A 26,510-nucleotide genomic window follows, 5' to 3' on the forward strand; every position below is an offset into this window, starting at 1 on the left:
GGGTCTCCTACAAGGAAACAGACAACTAAGATCCTTATCAGAAGGGAGTGGGTCCTGTTTGTTGTGAGATAAACAGTGGTGTCTACTTGGTCTAGATGGCTGATAGTTCTTAGGGAGAATGACCCCTGATCTATTCCTGATGACCTCCAAGTGTATAGTCATTAGCAAGCAGCTAAGTTTGGCCTATATTTGGGGGAGACAACTTGGGAGAAATCCTTCTGTTTCCCATAATGGTGCCCGGCTATCAAAAGATATAGCGTCTGGGGTCTTAAAGGCTTGGATATAAACAAGTGGCCATCTGGTTCAGAAGCAACAAAGCCCACATGGAAGAAACACAACAGCCTGTGTGACCACGAGCTGAAGGGACCAGGTATCAAGCATCAAGGAACAAAAAATCATATCATTGTAAAGGTGGGTGAGTGCAGAGTGGAGACCCAAAGCCCATTGGTAGCCAACTGGACACCCCTTATTGAAGGGTTGTGGGGAGACGAGCCAGTCAGGGTGCAGGGTAGCAACAATGAAACATATAACTTTCTTCTAGTTCTTAAATGCTTCCTCCCACCCCACCCCCACTATCATGATCCCAAATCTGGCTAGACCAGAGGATGTACAATGGAAACAGGGAATCCAGGACAGATGACTGCTTCAGGACCAGTGGTGAGAGTGGCGATGCCTGGAGGGTGGAAGGAATGTGGGGTAGAAAGGGGGAACTGATTACAAGAATCTACGTATAGCCTCCTCCCTGGGGGATGGACAGCAGAGAAGAAGGCGGGGGGAGAAGTCAGACAGTGTAACATATGACAAAATAATAATAATTTATATCATGAGGTAGGGGGAGTGGAGAGGAGGGGTGAAATGAGTAGCAGATATTAAGGGCTCAAGTAGAAGGCAAATGTTTCGAGAATGATGATGGCAACAAATGTACATATGTTCTTGACACATGGATGTATGTATATTGTGATAAGAATTGTATAAGCCCCCAATAAAATAATTTTTTAAAGACTAAAAACTACCTCAATATTTTCAATCCAGAATTCCAAATCCAAAATTGCAATCAGTGTGGAAATCATGTCCTTTCCTTTGGTAAGATTTTTAACTGTTTTTTCCTTAGCTGTCCCCCATTCAACCATTCTCAGGACTCTTCTAGAGGACATGCTCCAGCAAAAGACGTGTGGGAAGCAGGTGTAGTACAGGAATCTAGACAACACAGACTCCCACAGAGAAGGTGAGGCAAGGGAGAGCCACCTGTGCAGGAGACACAGACCATAGGCACCTGGAAAGAGAACGGGTAAAATAGGAAAGCAAACATGCATTGAAACTGATACCTGAATTATTGGAAACTAACCCTGAGCAGGTGACAGAGACAACTTGGCCATTTGGAAATATTTCGTAATAGAGATAATTGGGCAATAAAAGTCGACTGTTAGCTTGAGAAAAAAAAACACGACAAGAAAGTAGGTGTTGTAGGCATCGTTTTTAACACACTACTTGGCCTCTCTTTGTAGTCAGAATAATTAAACACCGAATACAGATCAACTCAAAATCTGGACGGTAATAGACTGCAGGAATGGGGAAAGAGGTCTATGTCAGGGAATGTGGAGAGGAGAAAGTGAGCACTCACCTCCTACACCCAGGAGCTTATTGGACGGGTCTAAAGTGAGGAGAAACAAGGATATGCTTTCTGATGACACAGGTAAGTCCGACATGAGAAGCAGGAGGAGCGAGGCGAGCGTGGCTGCTCTGGAGAGAATTCAAGAAGAAGGGGCATGAGTTACATGCTTTGTTTAATAAGCATGTTAGGCCCTATTTGAATTCCTTGTAATAATAAAGTAAGGATTTATTTTTAAGAAATGTACTTCCGTGGCCGCGCAGGCCCGGCATGGTGTTGGCTCCCGGGCCGCCTCACCGCTCTCGGGGAGCTCTCGGGGAGCCCAGGGTGAAGAGCGGGATGGTGGTCTCAAGGGGTCCCGCTCCTCGGCCACGGCCTCCATTCCACGCGGAGGGGGTCTGTGAGAAACAAGCTTCTCGTCAAAGAATTCCTAACCCAACCAGTGTCCCAGAACCATCGTGTGGTGTCTGCTGTCCGCCCAGAGGCGCAGCCAGAGCTCTTCGGGCAGGCTCTAGCACAGGTTGCAGAGCATGAAGCAAACTTACCTTGCACCTACCTGCCAGGTGCACTTTCCTGATCCCAACAAGCTCCACTGCTCCCAGCTACCCGTGATCCCAGATGAGGGTTACTACCAGGGTGGAAAATTTCCGTTTGAAACGGAAGTTCCTGGTGCCTACAACATGGTGTCCCCAAGGTGAAGTGCTTGACCAGAATCTGGCACCCCAACATCACAGAGACGGGGGACATCTGTCTGAGTTTACTGTGAGTACATTCGGTTGACGGCACTGGCTGGGCTCCCACGAGGATGCTGAAGGGTGTTGTTTGGGAATTAAACTCCTTATTTACTGATCTTCTGAATTTTGAGGATCCACTGAATATTGAAGCTGCAGAACATCATTTGCGGGACAAGGAGGATTTCCGGAATAAAGTGGAAGACTACATGAAGTGGTACGCCAGATGATACAGGAGGCCTGCGGGGCCGGGACTGTGCGCTGTCCCCATCATGGTCCCTCTGTCCCACAGGGCTGGACCAGCCCGTGACACTGATCTGAAGGACAGCTTCCACCTGCCTGAGTTAGCTGGAGAGCGCGATGTCAAATCAGCAAGGAGTGTGTCTTGGGTCCTAAAGAATTGTCTGCTTTCCTCCTTAACGTGGTTTGGTTTGAGCCTTGAGCGGTGCTGACCCCTCCCAGGAAACCGCCCTGCGCCAGTGATGCTAAGGATGTGTGCCACGTGACCCGCAGCGTGTCAGCAGGAACCCACAGCCCAGACTCTGCTTGAAAGCAAAGCCTCCTGGCCCCTCCCCCTCGTGTGCTGGGACCCTCTCAGGTGTCGCCAGGCTCCCCAGAAATGCATAGCGTCATTTATTGTCTACCTTAAAAAAAAAAAGAAATATACTTTAAAAAGTGCTTAGGAGACAGGTGACAGCTGTGGTGAGCTTCAAACACCTATGCTACACATTAGGTTGTAGCAATGTCACATCTGTCCGATCTTGACAGCTTTCCACTTCCCCTTGAGAAAATCCCCACCCCCGCTGCGTGGTCTGCTTTAGGAGTGTCTGTCTGCCTCGCTCAACTAAGGCCAGAAGATGCGTCCATCTTCTTGCTACAGAATCTGCAAAGCCTGCCTCTTCAGCTCTCTGCAAAGACTTTGCCTTGGGGAAGGGGCAAAAGCAAGCATTTGGATTCACAGCATGAGTGTCCTCTTATGTTAATCAGTTCCTCCTGTGCACATTGGAAAGGGGTCTCATTAGCAGCAGTGGCTAGAATAGAGACTCCAGGAGGGGGGCGGGGCAGTCCCCAGGAGCATAATAATCAGCTCTGCAGCTGCTGGACCTTAAAATTCAAGTACGCAGTAGCCCTCACAAATAGGCCATTGCACTGTGGAGGTAAAAAATGAGATGCATTCGAAATTTTTGGTTTACAATAAGAATAAGCAACTTTTTATTTATGGCAGTAAAAAACAGTGAGGAACAACTGAAAGGCAATTTAAATTTATAAGCCCAAATTTAAATTTAAAATCTTTTGTGGCTCAAAAGAACAACCCTCGCTGTTGTTAAAATCATGTCTATAAAAATGAATTCGGAAAAAAAAATGAATTCGCTTCACATCAGCCTGTGTGATCATGAAGTGTCGATGGGATCAGTTTTCAGGCATCAAAGACCCAGAACAAAAAATCATGTGAATGGAGGGGAGGCCCAAACCCAATCTGTAAGCAATTGGACACCCCCTTACTGAAGGGTCATAGGGAGAAGACGGGCCAGTCGGGGCGCAGTATACCACAGATGAAACATATAGCTTTCCTCTGGTTATTAATGTTTCCTGCCCCCTAGCACCCCCCACTGTCATGACCCTAATTCTACCTTACAAATCCGGCTAGACCAGAGCATGTACATGGGCACAGATAAGACCTGGAAACACAGGGAATACAGGACAGATAAACTCCTCGGGACCAATATTGAGAGTCGCCATACAAGGAGGGGAAGGGAAAGGTTGGGGAAAAGGGGGAACCAATCCCAATGACCGACCTATAACCCCCTTCCAGGGGGATGGACAACAGATAAGGGGGTAAAAGGAGATATTGGACAGTGCAAGATGTGAAAAAATAATAATAGTTTATAAATTATCAAGGGTTCATGAGGGAGAGGGGAGAGGAAAATGAGGAGCTGATACCAAGGGCTCAAATAGAAAGAAAATGTTTTGAAAGCAATGATGGCAACAAATGTGCTGAGACAAGGGATGTGTGTCTGGATTGTGGTAAGAGTTGTATGAGCCCCCAATAAAATGATTTTTATGAAAGCTTTTAGAATTAACTGATATCTATATCTAAGACTAGAGCTTTCAACTGCTCACTCTAAGCATATTGGAGATGATATTATCCCAAGTGGGCCATCGCCTTAGCAGATACACAGCAAGACGGAAAGCCACTTTAAGTGCGTACCTGGGGAGAAACTGCAAATATAAAAAATTCAAAATGAAAAGCAGCACTATATTTTGGAAAATGTTTAAAATAGGTAAAAACCTGGGTAGAAGAAAATACTTCAAGCAAAAAGAAATTTGTAGTTTCACATAAAAAATGAGAATGACCAAGAATCCTAAAAACACTTTACCATATTTAGAGTATAAGCCGAGTTTTTCAGCATTTTTAATGCAGTTTTGTGCTAAAATTAGGTGGCTCTGCAGATATTCAGGTTGGCTTATACTTGAGTATAATACGGTGATTACATTACATGCTCCAGACATACCAGTCATATATGAAGCAATAAGCAACAAGCTAGACCGACTTATACAGTGATCTAAAAAACAGGATTATAATAAAACCATAGCGTTACCTGTTTTAAGTCGAGGCCCTAATTGCAATGAGTTTCTTAGTTATTTAAAGAAATGTGTCTATACCTCAAGACAGAATAATCTATTTTGAACTTTTAAAAATTAACGATTGACTTTTCAATCAAATTAATTTGAGATAGTTTTAAGTAGTCCCCAGGCCAATAATGGTAGAGTGTATGTGGGGATGGGGGTGGCACCAAGGGGGTGACAGGAACGGAGGTGGTGAGAAAAACGGGTTGGAAATGAAGAACTTCATGTATCTGTCGTTCCATCACTTTGTTATTTTTAAAAAATCCCTTATCCCCACAGACCCTCGCTACTTGCCTTCTCCCCAGGGGCAATGACCAATTCAGGATGTATCTCTGTATCTGATTAGTTAGCCTATATTGCTAGTTCTTGCTTTTATCATTTTAGGCTAGCACTGATGTTCCAATCCAGAAGTCTTTCACGATAGTATCCTTAACCTTTACCTTGTCGACATCCTCGGTATTGGGCGCGGTGATTCATATTCAGCGACATCAGCACAGCCAGATAAGCACTTTTCGCAGTCAGACCATGGAATGCACTACAAATACCTTTCTTTCTCTGAGTTTTATGATTATCTCCTATTTTTTCCATCTGCTTTTCTGCGTTACAGTTCAGCCCCAAACTCTTTGCTAGTTGTCTACAATTCCCCATACATCCTGATGCACCAGGAGGTTTACACCAATGACCATCTTCTTCAAAGGCCTCTGCCACATCCAAGCTGGCAGCAGACGGACGGAGACTGTGCCTCCCAGCAGAGTGCCAGGAATAGAGCTCCAAGAGCCAATGTGAGCTTGACAAGGTGCACTGGTCACTTAGTCACAGGCTTAAAGGCTTCCTCTGCAGTTTCTCAAGAAAGGAGACACTCAGCCCACAGTGAGTGAACTGACCCCAGTGCACTGCCCTAGGCTCAGTTCTCTCTCCCTAAGAATAAATCCCCGCGCAGCTGCCGAAAGGCGGCACAGGAAATCCAGGTGCACATTAGAAACCTTCACACACAGAACTCTTGCAGGTGACAAGTTCAAGAGCAGGAATGAAATCTACATCCTCCCCACGAACTTCTTTCCCAGTGGCACAAAGTCATGAGCAAGAGAAGCCATATGGGGCGGATGCTTACCACTCAGTCGCTTTAGCTGAGGCCACAGGCACGTGGCGCTGCGGTCCTCTGCAGGGAAGGCTGCAGCTAGCTTCCTTGTCATCACCCCCTGCATGGCACCCAGAGGGGTGTGTGAACCAGTCCTCCCGACCAGAATGCTTCTCTTGCAGACGTCTATCTTCCATATTCTTTGTCCTGTACATTTCCCAATTCCGACCACAGTGTGGGCTATTTTTGAGTTATGAAATAACCCTAAACATTAAAAAAGGGTATTTAATAAGTTGTTGTTGCGAGGTGACACAGAGTTGGTTCCGGCTCACAGCGATCCCGTGTTCATCCGAACAAAGCACTGCCTGGCCCACACCATCCTCACAGCTGTCAGGTGGGAGCCCAAGGCTGTGACCACTGTTAATCCTTCTCACTGAGGGCCATCCTCTTTGGCGCTCCCACCACCAAACATCAACAACAGCAACTCAACCCAACTCATACGTGCTGTCCCCAAGTCAATTCTTACCCTCAGCTGACCCCTGCGTAGAGGGTCACGTGTGGGGTTGCTAACCACCAAGTCAACAGATTGAAATTACCAGCCGCTTCGCAGGAGAAAGACGACGCTTTCTACTCCCATAAAATTTACAGGAAAACAGACAGGGTTCTATTCTCTCCTATAAGGTTGCTAGGAGTCAACTGTAACTAGTGATATAAAAATCGAGCCTTTGGTTTTAAATATGCTATTATAACAACTTTATTTCTTTTTCAAAAATGAGTCTCTTGAGTTAGACAGGGCCTCGGGGGCATATGCAAAATAATGCAATTATTCAGGGCACATCTTCATTTTCTTTGTCTTCTCCATAAGAAATTGCTGCAGGAATGTCCCAAAGTCTTGAAGTTATGTGAATCTAAGATGCTTTTACTGAAACTTGATTCCTTGAGCAAGAGGGAGATCCTTACTGTAGTTGATGGTGCTGGAGGGGAAAACATGAGCACATGAAATGATAGTGCATACAGCATAGTTCCATTCCATTAAACACATCTGTACATATTAACATGGCAAAATGTCCACCTTGGAAATTGGTGACGAAAAAATTTACCAAACAATGTTAATATGCATCATTTCCTTTGCTAAATACAGGAGGGAGAAAAAAGCGTATAAATGACCAGAAATATACATTACGACAGATTATTCACAGTTTTGTTGGAGCGGGGCTTCAAAACATGCAGACAGTAACTTTTCTATTGGTAGCTCTCTAACTTGTAATGATTGTGAGAGACACAGATATTTCCATTTTGATAGAAATAAAGTAAGGAACTAAACCTTTGAAACACAGTTTCCCAACTCACTAGCCCCTGAGAGTTAAAGCGTTTGCGTTAAGCAGGTCCCCGGAAGGTGAAAGGACACACCTCAGGAAAATCGGGACGTGGGCAAGACGTGCGCGTGCATTTGAAACAAGCCACAGCCAAGAGCCCCTCAGGAGCTACAGAGCAGAGGCGGGTAGAAACAAAGGTAAGAAACAGACGCAGGGTGGAGGAGGGAGGTACAAAGTGGATACCAAGGGCTCAAACAGAATGTAAATGTTGAGAAAATTACGGCAACATATGTACAAATGTGCTTGATACAACTGATATGGATTGTTATGAGAGTTGTAGGAGCCCCCGTAAAATGATCTTAGCAAAAAAGAAACAGAAACCTACACAGGGTCAAGAGCTGGTGAGAAGCTGTAAAGCAGCAGTTCCCAAACTGTAAATTGTGACCCCTTTGGGGGGGTCAAACGACCCTTTCACAGGGGTCGCCCGATTCATAATAGTAGCAAAACTGAAATTATAAAGTAGCAACAAAAATAATGTTATGGATGGGGGTCCCCACCACATGAGGAACTGTATGAAAGGTCACCGCGTTAGGAAGGGGAGAACCGCTGCTTAAAGCAAAGAGCATGATGTCTCGTAGCCACTCATCCAATGCTTCTTCCACCACATGGCACCACAAGTGCTGGCCTCACACGGTTTTACTGGAACTCAGTAAAAGCTACTTCCACCAGAGGGGGAGGAAGCCAGATTATTAGCAAAAAACTTTGTAGTCAAAACTTCCCAAGACCCTCACCAAGCAGAGCCCCTAACCCGTTTTGTGTATGCCGGGGAAACGAGCTAATCCATTGTCAAGATTCCACAGTACTGTTCCCAGAAGTGGGATCCCTCAAGCCTACATGCCCGACCCGTACACATCTGTCCAGCTTCTAAAGTCTGCACGGAGATAAAAATATCCATAAACCAGAGAGAAAGGGGGAATCGATCACAAGGATCAACCTAGAACCTCCTCCCGGGGGGGACGAATAACGGAAAAGTGGGTGAGAGGCGATGGAGGACGATGTAAGATATGAAAAAAATAATCTATAAATTATCAAGGGTTTGTGAGGGAGGGCAGGCGCAGGAGGGAGGGGGAAGAAATGGGGAGCTGATATCAGGGGCTCAAGTGGGAAGAGAATCCTTTGAAAATGATGATGGCGGCATATGTGCAAATGTGCTTGACACACTGGAGGAATGTATGGATTGTGATAAGAGATGTAAGAGCCCCCAATATATTAAAAAATATACCCATAAACCAAATCAAAGGAGCGGCCCTCCCACTTTCCCCTACTGGTTGACCCATGGGTCCTGCTCTTACATCAGTCACCTCCTGGGCGCCAAGCACCGACCCAGTGCCTGCACAGCCACGCACGAGGCACTAGCTAAAGAAGGGCAGAAACGTAGGACAGAGACAGCTGCAGAATGCGCAAAACATAAAACGAAGTGAATGAAGGGGAATGAAGGCAGAACAGAACCGAGAAGTAAGAGTCTTGTCCCAAAGGCTTTGCACCCAAACCCGTCTTTTGCTCACCAGGTGGATCTTCGCATGTACTGTTTCCAGGCGTCGCTGCCAGACTCCCGGCCACCACCAGTGTGCTTCTCGCCTCCTAAAGAAATACAAAATGATCTCACATCTTTGCGGCATCTTCTTTCCCGTGTGGGCTCTGTGTCATTGAAATGGCATTACCGACAGGAGATCCGAGTTACCCTAACCAGTGACTCTACTCACTCCCCCCAATATCTGACGGGCCTTCAACAAATTCACGGGAAAATTAACTGAACCATAATGGAAGTTTCCCACAACTTTTTGAAGCCACCTTGAACATGGAGTCCAGACAGTCTCCTGCAAACCCTCCTGATTCCTGGACAGCTTCTCTGGGAAAGGCGTTGGGCTATGCTGTCTCATGAGGCCTTGAGAAGTGATTATCCAGGCCAGGAGCTGAGAGACAGACAAACTGGACTCGGGGTTGGATGTGCGCAAAATCTACACGGTATGACAGATGCTATAAAAGGTCAAAGCGTAAGTCACATTGACTTTAGTCCACAACACACAATCACACCAGGTAGCACAGACATTGTGAGAGCTGACATAAATTGTTTACAGTGCTCCTCTAAAAGTGGAGTTCTGATGGGGTAGCGGTTACACATTGGACAGCTAACCGAAGGGCGGCAGTTCGAAACCACCAGTGCTCCTTGGTAAGGCTTTCTACTTCCAGCAACAGTTACTCTGTCCTATAGGGTCACCAGGAGTCAGAATTATTTAGATGGGAGGGAGGGAGGGCGGGAGGGAGTGAGACTCCTCTTGAAAGCAGCCTTGTGGCATAATGGCTACTAAACAAAAGGTTAAGGGTTTAAATCCAACAGTCACTTTGTGCAGAAAGATTTAGCCATCTGTTTCCATATTCACACCTTGGAAACTGAAAGGGCAGTTCCTCTCTGTCCCAGAGGGTTACTCTAAGCTGAAAGTGCTCGATGACAGTGAGTCGGTTATTTCGGAGTTTTAACTCCTCTTTAACATAAAACTCATTGCCGTCAAGTTGGATTCGACTCACGGTGACCCTCTGTGGTACAGAGTAGAATTGCTCCATGGGTTCTCTTGGGTGTAAGTAATCTTCATGGAAGCAGACCACCAGGCCTTTCCTCACGGTGCCAACTGTGTGGGTTCAAACCTCCAACCTTTTGGTAAGGAAAGGGGCACCTCCCTGGGGATGCACTTTAGAGTGATCACAGGGAAATATGAAGACTTTTTCCCCTTCACTTCAGTCACTAACACAGTGCTCTCTAAGTGTTATAAGGAAGCAAGTGATCTTGTAAATGAGAGGGAGTGCGGAGTGGGGACCCAAAGCCCATCTGCAGGCAACTGGACATCCCCTTACAGAAGGGTCACGAGGAGGCCAGCGAGCCAGTGCAATGTAGCAACAATGAAACATACAACTTTCCCCCCCGCCCCCCACCCCGCTATCATGATCCCAATTCTACCTTTCAAATCTGGCTAGACCAGACGATGTACAATGGTACAGATAAGAACTGGAAACACAAGGAGTCCAGGGCGATGATCCCTTCAGGACCAGTGGTGAGAGTGGCGCTACCGGGAGGGTTGAGGGAAGGTCGGGGAGAAAGGGGGAACTACATATAACCTCCTCCCTGGGGGACGGACAACAGAAAAGTGGGTGAAGGGAGATGTTGGACAGTGTAAGATATGACAAAATAATAATTTATAAATTATCAAGGGTTCATGAGGGAGCGGGGAGTGAGGAGGGAGGGGAAAATGAGGAGCTGATATCACGGGCTCAAGTAGAAAGCAAAGGTTTTGAGAATGATGATGGCAACAAATGTGCAAATGTGCTTGACACAATGGATGGATGGATGGACTGTGATAAGAATTGTACGAGCTCCCAATAAAACGATTAAAAAAAAGGAGCAAGTGAACATAAAATAGACAAGGTTCAAGTCGGTCACGCTGAGAGCTCAGGTCAGAGGCGGCGGGCTCAGAGTATGCTTGGATAGGGAAGCCGAGAGTGGTTCTAGGAGCTTAACTACCAAACGCTCCTTACACTAACAATCAGCGTCATTTACAAACCCACTGCCGCCCAGTCGATTCTGACTCACAGCAACCTACCTAGGGCTTCCCTATCTAGGGAGTAACTGGTGGGTTTGAACCAGTGACCTTATGGTTAGCATCCAATGGCTAACCCAGAGACACCAGGGCTCCTTGACAGAAACAATAAAACTCCTTAAATGATAAGAATGACTCACTATGCCATAACTGTTTTAACACCAAAAACATGTAGTTTATGGTAAACACCTGCTTTCCTTCAGAAGTCTACAATCTTGGTGTGTGCTGAGCAGAGGGTGCCTGCACTGACCGGTTCCAATCAAACTTCAGGCCCCGAGTCTCTAACGAGCTTCCCCAGTAGGCAATGCTTCACACTTGTCACAACTACGGACTCTACTGGGACCTCCCCTGAAAGATCAGGGCCTGGTTTTCCCCAGTCTTCGGCACCAGCTTCCTTTGCCCGATCTGCTCTGATAAATCAGAGGCGCCAGTACAATGCATGCTGAGGTCTGTGCGTCAGTCAGTGCAAGTCACCAAACATGGGCCTGCTCTCACTAGGGAGGCCTGGCCCACTAACCTAGAATCTTCTACAAGTCATACCCCAAAGCCACTGCCATCAGACTCCTTCTGACTTCTGACTTACAGAAGCCGCTCCCCAAGCTTTCCCAGGCTGTTCATCTTCAGGGGAACAGCCGTATCTTTTCCCACCAGCCACAGTGTTAATTAAACACAAGGGTAATATGAAGACATTTTTTAAATGCACATTCAGGAACGTAAATATATCATCTATGCGCGCTCTGTGATGATGCCGCTGCAGCGTGTGTGCGATCAAAGTGAAGGAGTCAGTCAAGAAAGATGACCCGAGCGCCAGAACCCAGGGAGCCACCTGGCAGACACATGTGCACCGCCAGCGTGGGAGCTACCCAGCAAGCCTGCAGAGCAGCAAGCCCAGGTCAGGGCGGGGGGGGGGGGGGGGGAGAAAGGATGTTATCGATGGACTGGAACATGGTGCAACACTACATTAAGTAGACACTGACGAGTGGGAGCCAGTGTAATGACAAATACACAGAAAACGAAGCAAATAAAAACTTTAACTGAAAGGACAACATCGTTCCGTAAGAAAACTATCATAATTGGACAAATTCAATAAAATTAATAGTTATTAAAAATTGAATACCAATTGGTTAACCAAAACCTGTGATATTACCTTCCAAGATCTACAAAAAGGAGGGTTTGGTAGACTTGTTGGGTTACAATTGTAAGAGGGTCAAGAAATCATTTCTAAAAGCTTCAAAACAAAGATACGGTTAAAGCTTAAACTTAAAATATTTCAATAAATGTACTTCTGGCTATAGCATGTAGAGTCGGAAAGTGGTTGCCTAAGATACATTTGTGCAGACACCGAACATATCTGCACACACTCAGAGACCTAGCTTTAAAAATAAAATCCGTTTTGAACGTTTCCCTGAAGACTAATCGATTGGAAAAAACAACCATCGACTGGAAACAGGGATTGGAGATTACAAGAGGAGCAGAAATGACAGGCATGTGCTCTTATCACAGAGGTGAGCACAGGGGAGAGGCTGAACTGAAAGTAGGAGGCTCTAGTCAAAGACAGCCTACAGAATTTTAATTAAAATGTCTGACCTAAAATATGATAATACCTTTCCTAATCATTTAAGTTTTTCCATGTATTAATGCAAGTTTGTTTTGTTTCTATATCCAAAACACACGGCAATCTGTTCTTACTATACTTTGGATCTATGTTTGTTTGTTTGTTTTCTGTCTATCTGCTTACTTAATAGTGGAGTATATCTCTCTCTCTTACACACACACACACACACACGCACACACACAAGAAAGTTCCGTTTCAACATTATTTACAAGAAAAATTAGGTGGCATTAATTATTTCCTTATATTATGCATCCATCAGCACAAGCCAATGGATCACCTGAAATGTACAACACTGTCTGATTGTTGGGAAAGTTTTTTTGCTTTTTTTCAAGTTATTACTAAACTAAAAATGCAAGGTGTTGGAGCAGGTTGAAGTGGGAAAAACAAACAAACAACAACACATAATATTTAATACCCTGCAAAAAAACCTCAAGAATTTTGAGTGAAATTTTCTGGCTCTAACCCAGAGGTTCTTATTCTTGAGGGGACTGGCCAGTATCCCCAGAGAGCAGATGTCAATTTCAGGGGTTCACATACAAATGTACCCTAGTTCGAATGGAAAGTTGAGCAGGACAAAATACTAGACTACCGAGCCCTGACTATGAAATACAATCTCTCGGCCACTGAGATTGCAGACATCATTTCAGAAGACAAACTGTGTCTCAGTTTCAGGGTCAAACTTTTCTAAAAGCCACACTCCATTTCCATTACTGCCCACCATATGAGCCACACACCAGAAAGCAATTCTCTACATACCAAATGCACCTCCGATCTCGGCCCCACTTGTGGGAATGTTGACGTTTACGATACCGCAGTCTGATCCTTTGGGGCTGTGTTTAAAAAGGGAGGCATGGTGTGAGCACGATGTGAGACATGAAAAACAAAACAGAGAACCAAACAAGCAAAGCTCTGGGCCTCCCAGTGCTAAAAGGCAATTTCACCTGATCGTTTCCTCTTTGTTTTTGGAAAAGGCCATTCATCACACAATTCTGATTTACAAAACTTATCAAAAGAGATAAAGATATACCCAAGCCAGCGGAAGATTCTTCCCAGGTCCTTGGTGAAGATGCTACTGGAAAGCCCCTGTTTTACTTCATTATTCCAGGCAAAGACTTCCTCTTCATTCTAAAAGGCAGGTGTTAGAAGATGTTAGATGATACAGTATTCAAGCCAAAGTTCACCAATATGAAACTCATTTCACCAGATGACCCAGAATACTGGGAGTGCACAAAAAGATTCAAGGAGTTCACATTAACCCTTATCTCTTGACACAGTCTGTCATCCAAGTTTTACAAATAAGGCAACTGCAGATGTTGCTCTACCAAAATGAAAGCATAAACCAAGAAAGCCAACAATAAGTTCATTGAGGATGGCAATGAGCTCAGCTTGGTTTAAGGTTGACATGCTCTATGGCTTTCATCATAACCTTCACATTTCAACTGATCGATCAGAGTGACTTTCTAAAATCCCCTAAAGGCTAACTTAATGTTCCCCTAGTCTTTTCACTTATTTTAACATCAGACTAGAGACGAGAGAAGGAACTGTCACCTTGAATTTAAAGATATACAGAATTGGAGCAAAAGTCTCTGTGTGCGCGATGGACGCATCATGGGCAAGACCAGTCACGATCGTTGGTTCTACGTAATTCCCAGGGCGATCCATGGCCTTGGGGAGAGAAACAAAATCCATTAGAGCATTAATTCTCTTTTCTAGTATTATGGTTGAGGGCACAATCTGCACATACACCTAAGATTATCAACGCTATTTAGTATGTGAATTATTTCTCTACAATAATCTCCCATGGGGATAAAGGGAGTATAACCCCTCCCCCCACCCAGCGGAACAAACAACAGAAAAATGGGGGAAGGGAGACAGCAGGCAGTGTAAGATATGAAAGAATAATAAATATAATTTATCAAGGGATCATAAGGGCGGGAGGGTGGGGGAGAGAAGGGGAAAAAAGAGGAGCGGATACCAAGAAATAGAAAGAAAATTTTTTGAATAGGATGATGGCAACATATGTACAAATGTGCTTGATACAATGGATGTATGGATTGTTATAACAGCTGTAAGAGCCCCCAATAAAATTATTTGTAAAAAAATAATAACCTCCCATTATGAATATAAAAAAAAATCACCTGTTACAATGATTGATTGTTGTTCAAAGAGAATTAAAAAGGAAACTCAGCAATGAGGCATCTGTGAAGTGCTCAAGAATGACAGCTGACAAAATTAGGTGTCAAATATTACTTGCTGTGGCAGGTATTAGTAGCTTTTTGTTTTTTGTAAAGGCTGTAATTTTAAATTTTGGGAGAAAGGTAAGGCTTCTGCGTGCATAGAGTGGCCGTCTCAGAAGCTCAGAAGGGCAGCAGTTCTATCCTGCTCTACGGGTCGCCAGGACTTAGAATAGACTTGGCGGTGGCGAGTAGTTAATTTAAAAATAGGTAATCAGCATTTCTTGAACAAAAAACAAAAGACCCAAAAGGGTATACTATAAAAACTCCTATAGCAAACCTCCACATAATCAGTACTAGTTCCTCTCCACTCAACTAATGCTCACCTTTATTTCTATGAAATAGTCCAACGCCCACAGGAAGCTGCTTTACGGGGGTGGGGTGGGGTGGGGGTCACGTCCCTAGCCTCTCTATTTCTGCTCTTTCTGAGCTGAATCGGCTGTGTGGACTCTCAATTGTCTGTAAGTCATCTGTGTTTGCACTGTGATGCCTTACCACAGAATGTGACCTAACGACTGCGGAGAGGTAGGAAACAGTGGATGTCCTGAGGGGTTTTGCTCTCGGATGACCTTGCAGGAGACTCACTTATTGATTTCAATGAAAAGGAAACACAGTGGTAAGTTTAGCTTATAAAAGAATCTTAAATCCCATCATCAATGAAGAAAACACTTTGGCCCTACAACATTTAATGTGCCAGGTGAAAACATTGATGGTGCGAATTAATTAACGGTTGCCCGGCTAAATGGACTTTTTGAATAGTCCTCGTGGATTGTAAGTACGCTGAACGCCAAGTCTTGCTGGACTGTCCCTGCTTCTGAGGACTCGATTCAAAGGCAGCCTGGCCTGCGAGTTCCTTGCGCGTCCCTCCAGGAAGTTCCTTGCATCGAGGGCATCGTTCCTGAAAGCGCTAGTTATCTCACCCTTCCCAACACGAGTGAGGAGGGGCATGGCAAGCCCCGGCTTGTGCCACAGGACGAGTATAACACAGCTCTGCCTACTGATGCCAGGCCGTCTCCATTACCTTGCCTCCACAGACCACGGTGCCACCTTCCTTGGTCGCGGCTTCCACTGCCCGCAGGAACATGGCCACTGCCTCTTTGGTGTGGAGCGGCCCATAGAGGACATCAGCTGGCGGGAGAAAAGGCAGCATCGCTGTAGCAGCTCAGCAGGTCCCCATGGCCAGAGCAGTCCCTCCACAGAAGCTCTCGTTTCACACCAGGAGTTAGCGAGCTTTCTTTCTAAAGGGCCGCGACTCTCCCGGTTTTGCACAATTCCCGTGGCGCTGCCGCCACGACTCCATTCTGCCACTGCAGACCAGGTACCGTGATGAACGGACTGACTGTGGTCCCATCAACTGTACTTACAGCAACAGGGGCGAGCCAACCTGCTGGCCACAGGCACAGAGGCATGACTATAGGATCCATGGATTCATGGCCAGCATGGCCAGTCTTAAGAAACTTCACCGGCTCAGCAGCTGGAGTGCAGTTCAGCGGGAGCGTGAAGCTGCCTGGGTTACGGCTGCCGGGAAGCAGAGCGAGGATAGAGAACAAGAAAGGTTTCAGTTGGGTCTGTGAGGAGGTGGCTCTTTGCAGAGGGATGCAAGTGGAAAGAGCTGGTGAAGCTCATTTCCCAGCAAAGGGAGCGGTAGGGCACGGCCTGGAAAGCTTGGAGCAGCGACCGGAAGTCAAAGCGTGGGCATTTAGGGAACAAGGAGCAAATGGTACGCCAGAAGGGAGGGAGGGAAGCAGGGAAGCAGGCAGAGGGAGGGTCAGGAGAGAATGTGAGCGCGCTGAAAAAGAAGAAATCTAGGTTTTAGTCACAGAGCAAAGGGAGGTCATGAACGTGTGCTCAGCAGGAGAGTGAAGTACCTTGCTACAGCCTTGAAAATAACTCTGGGAGGGAAAAGTGGAAGCAAAACCAAGTCCGTCAGAGGGAATTTGTGCAGCCTCTTATGGTGACGGTATAGTTGAGAGTAAGAACAACGATAGAAAAACTAGTCAAATCTCATCCCACCTCAACAGCAGCTTAGGGATAAGCTGTCTTAGTTCCACCACTAACTCACATCAAGTACTTAGGGCCCCAATCCTGGGGGCGCAAGATGTATCACCTCCAATGCCAAGTATTAAAAACAACAAAGCATTTCCCTTAGGAAAGGGAAATGCTGTAACTTCACTGGCCAAAAGGGACAATCTTTAAAAATCGAACCAAATACTCACAGTCCCATGGGTTCCCGACACGGATCTGTGCATACACCTTTTTAAGTTTATTTATCACGTCATCGTGGATGCTTTCATGCAGAAACTAAGTGGAAAAATAAAAGAGACAATATTCACGGGAATAGTAAAATAAATGTACACACTTTTAGCAACTATAATTGTTGTTAATAGTGTGGATTAAGCTTTTAATGGTTCTTCAAATATTATGGTCTCTGAAAACATAAACTAGCAGAAGCAAACAAAAAAAAATCCACTGTCATCAGTCAAATTCCTACTCACAGGGCCTCTAATCTAGGGCTTCCAAGCCTACAAATCTCTATCGGTAGACGGCCTCATCTTTTCCCTCGGATGGTGGATTTGAACTGCTGACCTTTCTTGCAACTACAGCCAAATGTGTTGGTCTTTTTTAATTATTTGATTTTTTTAAAATGATTTGTCTGTCCTGTAGACAGATGGACAAATCAATACAATTGGACAGTTATATATTAACTGTCATCATATCGGTAACTTCCTCCAAGCAGATGTTAAAAATAACATCATACGCCATATTTTTATCATAATTCTCAGGACCTGTTGGGCTAAATATCACAGTCAACATATGAATAATTTGTCTGTACCTTTTCTGTTTCTTTTTTGTAAAAAATGAAGAATAAAATTTTTTACATTTCACAGTTCTTAAAAGAAATCTAAGTTGATGATCATAAAGTACTTAAAATATATTCATTTGTTCACATTAAACATTTATTCCCTTAAGACTTATGAAAGAAAAGGAGACTCCTTGACGCAAGCTGATCCCAACTCATAGCGACCCTACAGAACAGCAGTTCTCAACCTGTGGGTCGAGACCCATTTGGGGATCAAACGACCCTTTCGCAAGGGTTGCCCAATTCATAACAGCAGCAAAATGACAGTTATGAAGTAGCAACGAAAATAATTTTATAGTTGGGGGTCACTACAACATGAGGAACTATGTTAAAGGGTCACGGCATGAGGAAGGTTGAGAGCCACCGCTATGGAACAACGATCTACCTCTGTTGGTTTCTAAGACTAACTTTGTAGGTATGGAAAGCCCTACCGTTCTTCCACAGAGCGGCTGGTGATTTCAGATTCCTGACGTTGTGATTTGGCAGTCCCGTGTGTAGCCGCTAAGTGACCAGGGTTCCTTATGGAAATTAATTAGGCAATAATGAATCGTATTCGCTTGTAGGACACATAAAAAGGATGTCTATGTACATGTGCTCCAATACACAAAGAAACAATAAATGTCAGATGAATAAGGAAATAGTAGTCTTTGTGTCATTTTGTATTTTACCACATGATTAAAGGCACAATCTTTTCTCTCCAGAGGCCCTGGTGGCACAGTGGTGAGTGCTCACCCAGAGGTCGGGGGGACACAGTAGTCACCCCACGGGCGAGACAGGACTGCCTGCTTCTATCCAGATGAGGGAGAGCTCTGGAAACCCTTTGGGACAGTTCTGCTCTGTCCTTGAGGGTCGCAGTGAGGTGGAATCAGCTCGATTCAATTGGTCTCCTCTTAGCCATCAGGGGAAGAATGTTTAAAGTGAACAAATTAGTATATTACTTTATGATCATCACCTTAATATATTACCTTATGATCCTCATCTTAGATTTTTTAAAGAACAGAAATATAAAAAGAAAATTTTCATTTGCTATGAGGCATAAAAAAATGAAACAGGAAAGGTAAATATAGAATTATTCATGACTTTTAACTTATTCCATTTAATTTAGGTGTGTCAACTTAAGCCAAAGCATGTGAGTCAACCAAGTCCTTTGTAAATCAACTGTGAGTTTCCCTTTGTTTTCAATTTCAGGAAGAATTTCAGTAATGAAAAACAGAAAATGCAGGCAAATCTTATCCCTAGTCAAAATTTGCTTGGTTGTCGGATACATAATTTTTCCAAACTATAAGAGGGTCGAGAGAATCAAGAATGCTCCACAAAATCCAGCTTGACTCTAAGTATAGAGATTAAGCTTGCTAAGTTCTGCACACTAAATTTCTTTACAAACGCTTAAAATGATCTGCTCTGTAGATATGCAGTTATATGTTATGTATGTACAAATTCTCTATTTATAGGAAGCACATAAAGACTAAATTCCTTTTCAATAAACTATGTCACATCAAGTCAAACCTTAAGACATAAGACATCAAAAATTAAAATCTTTAAAAAGTTTTAATAAGAAAGGCTAGGCTATCTACCTTCAGGCGAACAGTTTTGCAATTTCTTACAAAATCTTTAGTCTGTTTTATTCGCTCAGTAACGTTGGACTTCGTAGTGGTCTTGAATAGGAAATGAAAACACTCCCCGGTCGTAGCGCCAATCAACTACAAGAATAAGGCCTGAGACCACTTTCAGGGTGGGTGGGGAAGGGGAGTCAGTTAACTGACAAACACTAAAGAAAACAGTAGGACCACATGCAAGGGAGCTTCGAAAAACTCGTGGAAAATGAAATGAAAAATGTTGAAGCCCCCTCCTATTTAACACCACATCTAGGGATACATTTGGTTCTGGCAGTCCTCCTTGTTAACAGTGGCAACTAGTCAGCAGTGGTGTCCAGAGCATAAGACGGGCTCCTTCGCCTCTGCAGACACACTCACCAGGCGCCTCGCTGTCGTACACCGCTGGCCAGCTGTCCCCACGGCTGCAAAGAGAGCTGACGGAACCACTAAGCTGAGGTCTGCGTCCTCGAAAGCTGGGAGAAGGACAAGCACCCGTCAGTGGGCAGAGCAGGTAGACGCACGAGAAAGTGTAGCCAATGCACGTTAAATCTACCCCTGAACAAGTCACCACGCTCGCATGACAGAGGCACGCGTGCTCATCAGGTAAACAAGATGCTGCTTCTCTTGCAGGGGCCATTTTAGGAGATCTGAGACTAGAGCAACGAGCTTACTGGCTACCCACTACAGATGCGCAGGGCTTCCTCATTCCTCCTCTCTGCATCCACCAGGGGTCTCTTCTCCAAGCCCATCAGCCTCTTTCAGCTCTGGCGGCCTGCGCCATCAACCTCAAGGCCCGTTCAACGCCAGCACCTGGGTCCTCAGGCAATCGAGAGAGCACTGTCCCGTCCTTCTGATTATCGCCGCCATCAGACCCCGCTCCCCAGCTACAGCTCCCCCTCACTGTCCCCAGCAGATTCACGTCAATGCCTCTCCCTCTAGTTTGTCCGGATCTATGACCTCAAGTCCTCGACTCCTGCCACCAGTTGACTTCACTGCACAGAAAGCCTCCACTTAATCACACACGAAGCCCCTCCACATGTGTCTACTCCTCTGAAGAGATCAGGTAAGTCACTCCCTGATGCCGCTCAGTTTGCGTGGTTGCCTTCTGCCCTCAGAATTATTTAACATAGGAGTTACGAAGCTGGCCTTCAATGCCTATTACTTGTAATTCTTCCCCTCCTTTATGCCTTCTAGAAACTACAACCACAGTTCCAAGCAACAACACAACAGCATTGTGGAGGTCCAGACCTGAGGTAACCTGTGCTGGCTTCTGTCGGCTCCCAGGTAAAAGGCCAATGCAGGAATATGGCTCAAGCGTGTGCCACAGAGAAAGTCTTATTGAGTACAGGGTTAAATGCCTCGGTAAGTTCTAGATTCTCATATTTGCTATTAGGGGTATTATGAATAGAAAATGAAACAAATAAAAAACAGTCTTACCAATGATGGCATTGTTTCCTCCAAGTTCTAATAAACTTCTCCCTTTAAAAAATATAAACACAAGTTAGTGGCTCCTTAGAAAGCTTCAGAATGTAGTCTATCCCAAATATTTTATTTTATAATTTAAAAAGTAGCATGAGTATTCCATCAACATTAAGCATCTTGATTTTAAGAATACACTTAAAAACAAAACAAAAAATATGAATATACTTCTTAGGTAACAAGCTAAAATATTCAGTGATAACTCATTTATTCTAAACAGTTCAAAAATCAGACCTACTCATAGTGTGCGCGCATGTGTAGGAAGGTAGGTATTAATGGAATGGGAGAAAAAACAATAAAGCAAATGGGGCAAAATGTAATCAACTGATGAGTCTTGATAAAGGGAGCATGAATTCATTTTGTTAACTTCTCTGTAACTCTGAAATATATAAAACAAATGTTTGCACAAAAAGTTTGTACTCAGTATAGAAAATTACCTAATAATCACTACAGAAAAAAGTATCACACACGAAAAAACCCAGGACTCATAATGTTCACAACGTCGCATAGTGCCTTCCAAATATTTTTCTTCTACTTTTATATTTATTTGAGATCAGATAATCCAATTAATTTAGCTTTGTAAGTTTTTTTCCTTATTAATATTTCACTGTGGAGGGGGAAAAAGGAGTTGATACCAAAAACTCAAGTAGAAAGAAAATGAAGATAGCAACATATGTGCAAGTGTGAGCAACATATGTACAAGTGTGCTTGACACAACTGATGTATGGATTGTTATAAGAGCTATAAGAACTCCTAATGAAATCACTTTTTTAAAATCTCACCATTTCCCTGTTATTAAACCTGATTTAAAATTTTCACCAAAAGTACGTGATGTTGTTGATATACTAAATTATATTTAGCTATCTCTAGTACTTCATACATTGATTGTAGATTATCTACTTCTTGGTTAGGTACCGTATATACTCGTGTATACGCCGAGTTTTTCAGCACATTTTTTTATGCAGCTTTTGTGGTAAAATTAGGTGCCTCAACTGATATTCGGGTCGGCTTATCCTCGCGTGTACTCGGGCTCTTGACAGGCATCGCCCGTATTCATAGCACAAAAGGTACACAGCAGACTACAAGTGGCATTTTGACCTGCCCTCCCCATATGAAAGATTTAACTATTAACTTCATTTCGTACCTTCAGAGTGCTATAAGCCAACTTCTACTTACTAACTTTTATTTACTTTTGACAACAGGAAAGTACATCATGACTGGAGAGAATGCTTCTTCCCAGCACTGTGGAAATATCCTCCCAGAGCATTACCGAAACGGGATGTGGCCATGTGACTCCAGAGAGCCAATGAGTGCGATGCCAGCGCGCATTACTGCTGCGAGTCGATTTAATGTCAGCTAGCTCAGTACAGTACAGCATTTTGTTAAGCCAAAAAGCAAGAAAACTGAAAATTCTACGCTTAACTTCAGTTTCTCCTGCCTGGTGGCAAGTAAGATTTAGAAAGGCCTTTTTTTTTACGTCCTTTACCAGTCATTGGCTTCTTGATTCCTAACCCTTAGAATTTCTACCAGAAAAGCATATCATTCAAGATAGGAAAATGCATCGAAACATCTGTAATCCTCCTATGGCACTACAATTAACAATCCTATAGTTGACATACACTACACTTGCAAACTGCTTTGACAGAGAAGAGAAGGGAGATAGTCGATATCTGATCATGTAAGAAGGGGACCTACCGTACATACACGAGTATAAGCCGACCCGAATGTCAGCCGAGGCACCTAATTTTACCACAAAAACTACATTTAAAATGTGTTGGAAAAACTCAGCTTACACACACGTATACACGGTAATTAATGCTGAGCATCTCTTCAGGTGATTAGTGGTCATTTATGTTTTAATGGTCTTTTTACTGCTGCACTTACGAGTTCTTTATTTATTTAAGACTTGAGCCTTTTGAGATATGATTTGCAGATTATGTACTCCCATTCTGTAGCTTTCCTTCGTTTTTTCGATGGTGTCATTTGAAGCACAAGCACAGATGAATTTTAAGAGTCCAATTTAACTATTTGTTTCCGCCTGCTTTTTTGTCTCCAATCTAAGAAACCACTTCCTGACTCCTGGTCACAAAGATGTACTCCTAGGTTTTCCTCCAAGAGTTGTACAGTGTAGTTGGTCTTGCTCCTTTCTGACGTCATTTGCTACATGGTGCGGGAAAGGTCCAACATGCGCTTGTGCATGTGGCTGTCCCCTTTCCCAGCACCATTTGATGAAAAGATTATTCTTGTCAAAAATCAAACTGGTCATGCATGTTCATTGTTCAGACAGTCTTGATAACTGTCATTTTTTTATTGTTTTATTCGGGGCTCATACAACTCTTATCACAATCCATACCAATTGTGTGAAGCACATTTGTACATTCATTGCCCTCATTCTCAAAACATTTGCTCTCCACCTAAGCCCCTGGCACCAGATCCTCATTTTTTCCCTTCCCTTCCCGCTCCCCCCTCCCTCATGAGCCCTTGATAATTTACAAATTGTTATTTTGTCATATCTTGCCCTGTCCGACGTCTCCCTTCACCCACTTTTCAGCTGTCCGTCCCCCAGGGAGGTCACATATAGATCCTTGTCATCGGTTCCTCTTTCCAACCCACTCTCCCTCTAACCTCCCAGTATCACCACTCACACCACTGGTCCTGAAAGGATCATCCGCCCTAGATTCCTCGTGTTTCCAGTTCCCAACTGTACCAGTGTACATCCTCTGGTCTAGCCAGACTTGCAAGGTAGAACTGGGATCATGAGAGGGGGGGCGGGGAGGAAGCATTGAGGAACTAGAGGAAAGTTGCAATTTTCATCCTTGCTATATCGCACGGACTGGCTCGTCTCCTCCCCAAGACCTTTCTATAAGGGGATCTCCAATAGCCGACAAATGGGCTTTGGGTCTCCACTCTGCACTTCCCCCCCTCATTCACTATGGTAAGATTTCTTTGTTCTGATGATGCCTTATTCCTGATCCCTTCGACACCGCATGATCACACAGGCTGGTGTGCTTCTTCCATGTGGGCTTTCTTGCTTCTGAGCTAGATGGCCGCTTGCTTATCTTCAAGCCTTTAAGATCCCAGACACTATATCTTTTGATAACCGGGCACCATCAGCTTTCTTCACCACATTTGTTTATACACCCACTTTGTCTTCAGCGGTTCTGTCAGGAAGGTGAGCATCAAAGAACACCAATTTAATAGAAGAAAGTAGTCTTGCATTGAGGGTATACTTGAGTGGAGGCCCAATGTCCTTCTGCTACCTTAATACTAAACCTATGAATATAAACTCATAGATCTACTTCCCCATCCTCATATATAAATATATTCGCATATGTACATGTCTTTGTCTAGAACTCTATAAATGCCCTTTGCCTCCCAGCTCTTTCCTCTATTTCCCTTGACTTTCCTCCTGTCCCACTGTCATGCTCAGTCCCCATCTGGGTTTCAGCAATTCCTCTTGGTTATATTACCCTTGATCATGCCCTACCAGGCCTTGCACACCCACCTCACCACTAATTTGGATCATTTGTTGTTCCCTTCTCCCTGGGTTTGCTAACACCACTTCCTTTCCCCCCACCTCCCCCTATCCTATGTTCCCCCGGAACTGTGGGTCCATTGTGTTCTCCTCCAGATTGTTCATCCAGCCTATCTGGATGAACAAGGCAGAGCAAAACCAAGCAACAATATACAACAAACCACTGACAAAGAACAAAACAAAACACAACAAGAAAGAAAAGCTTGTAGTTAGTTCAAGGATCATTTGTTGGCCTTTAGGAGTGTTTCCCAGTCCAGTCTGTTGGGGCAACCATGCCCTGGCCCCAAAGTCTACCTTCAGCATCCCTGGGGACCTTGCCGCTCCATTCCCTTGCTGTTCTGCTGCTCTCCCCCAGTGCTTTGCCTCAGTGTGGCGGGATCACATTGGGCACAATTCCCACACTGTGTTCCGGTGCTGTCTCCCGCAGGGCTATGGGTCAGTGAGGGGCATCATGTCTCATAGTGGGGTGGCCATGTGGTCCTCTCTGTGGACTGGCTGCTCTAATTGAGGTCATCGTCCTCAAGGCCTGGTGAGCCAAGATTTTCTCAACTCTCTCCTGCTCCCCCTTCATCTGCTCCCGTGTGCTCGGAGGAGATATGTCCCCCTCCTAGAGCTGCAGATTCAATGCCGTCCTTTGAAATAAATTCTTCTGGGGGGAGGGGCAGGCGTCCACTTAGTATTTAGGACTGGGGCCAGCCCCCCAGACCTCTCCACTGGTTCCCTACTCCACGCTGGAATGTTCAATTCACACCTTGGGGCACTGGGTTGAAGTCTGGTCCCTCTTTCCCTGTGGATGACTGTCATTTTATAATAAGTTTTGAAATCTAAGGCATCTCAAATGTATTCTTTTCCAAGATTTTTCTGCGTATTCTGATTTTCTTGCAATGTCGTGAATTTGAATTTGCTTGTCAATGGCTGGGAAGGAAAAGGTAGCTAGGATTATGACAGGGGTGTATAAAATCTGTAGATGGGGGGGTGGGGGGGAGGAAAATGAGCTGATTCCAGGAACCCAAGCGGAATGTGAATTTTGAGAACGACAAGGGCAACGAATGTATAAGGGTGCTTTACTCGATTGATGTATGTATGGATTGTGATAAGAGTTGTATGAGCCCCAATAAAATGATTTATTTAAAAAAATCTGCAGGTGGGAACAGCGCTATCTTAATATGAAATCTTTCCAAAAATGAAAATATCTTTCAACTAAGTCTTCTCTTAATTTCTTTCCATGATAGTCTTCATAGTCTTTTTAAGTCAAATAATATTTTTTAAATTAATTTTATTGGGGGCTCTTACATCTCTTATCACAATCCATACATTCCTCCAATGTGTCAAGCACATTTACACATATGCTGCCATCATTTTCAAAGCATTCTCTTCCCACTTAAGCCCCTGATATCAGGTTCCCATTTCTTCTCCCTCCCTCCCCCGCCCACCTTCCCCCACAAACCCTTGATAAATTATAGATTATTTTTTCCGTATCTTACATCATCCTCTGTTGCCCTTCACCCCCGTTTCCATTATTCGTCCCCCTGGGAGGGGGCCATAGGTTAATCCTTGTGATCCATTCCACCTTTCTCTCCCCACCCTCCTCTGATCCTCCTGGTATCTCTACGCTCCTTGTTGGATCACATAACATTTTAATGAACAGATATGCCAGACCTTGTAGTCTGGCAAGAATTGCACTTCTGTGAAATTTACTTTAAAATATTTTTCCAGTTTTTATGCTGCTGTAAATGTAACTGTCTTGAGCTGTATCCAACAATCTTACTGACCTTGTTTAATAACTGTAACACTTTCTTGTAAGCTTGCTTTTGGAAAAGCAGAGACTGTAACAAAATAGCTTGCACATGAGCTGTCAAGTTGCACGCTGTGAGTAGAGTCTAACTTTAGCGAAATAGCCAAAAATCGCCGGTCACATTATCCTTGACGCTTCAGCAGTCACAAAGTAGAGCACACACAGCTATGTCTGCACAACCCCTTTCGACTGTATAGACATGGAATTTAAACACACTCACCCTAGACCCTTGGATTCTTTGGTCTGGTTTAAATTGTGCTTTTTTCCTTTGAAAATTTGCCAGGCAGGTCTGGTTAAATTAGATTTATCAATTGGTTATGATTCTATAATGGTCATTTGGAGAGAAAAATTACATCCTTTCCAAAATTTTATGCTATTTAAAATG

The 26,510-nt window shown here is 44.3% G+C and overlaps 1 protein-coding gene and 1 pseudogene across 1 annotated transcript in view; one reads left to right on the top strand and one right to left on the bottom strand.

Moving 5' to 3' along the window:
- The first annotated feature begins 1,593 nt into the window (after nt 1–1,593).
- LOC142440094 (NEDD8-conjugating enzyme UBE2F-like) lies at nt 1,594–2,570 on the top strand (annotated as a pseudogene).
- A 4,211-nt stretch (nt 2,571–6,781) lies between these two features.
- The window catches only part of ALDH7A1 (aldehyde dehydrogenase 7 family member A1), a 35,863-nt gene continuing 16,134 nt past the window's right edge, over nt 6,782–26,510 (bottom strand). Inside the window, exons 10-18 of the mRNA XM_075541470.1 lie at nt 20,754–20,795; nt 19,695–19,789; nt 17,078–17,162; nt 15,883–15,989; nt 14,176–14,292; nt 13,655–13,752; nt 13,384–13,457; nt 8,928–9,003; nt 6,782–7,020 (exon numbers count right to left, since the gene is read on the bottom strand). Of these exons, the coding sequence (XP_075397585.1) occupies nt 6,966–7,020; nt 8,928–9,003; nt 13,384–13,457; nt 13,655–13,752; nt 14,176–14,292; nt 15,883–15,989; nt 17,078–17,162; nt 19,695–19,789; nt 20,754–20,795 (749 nt within the window). The 3' untranslated portion in view covers nt 6,782–6,965. The remainder of the gene's footprint in view (nt 7,021–8,927; nt 9,004–13,383; nt 13,458–13,654; nt 13,753–14,175; nt 14,293–15,882; nt 15,990–17,077; nt 17,163–19,694; nt 19,790–20,753; nt 20,796–26,510) is intronic.

The sequence above is a fragment of the Tenrec ecaudatus genome, chromosome 2 (assembly GCF_050624435.1).
Source record: "Tenrec ecaudatus isolate mTenEca1 chromosome 2, mTenEca1.hap1, whole genome shotgun sequence".
In the NCBI taxonomy this organism is placed as follows: Eukaryota; Metazoa; Chordata; class Mammalia; order Afrosoricida; family Tenrecidae; genus Tenrec; species Tenrec ecaudatus.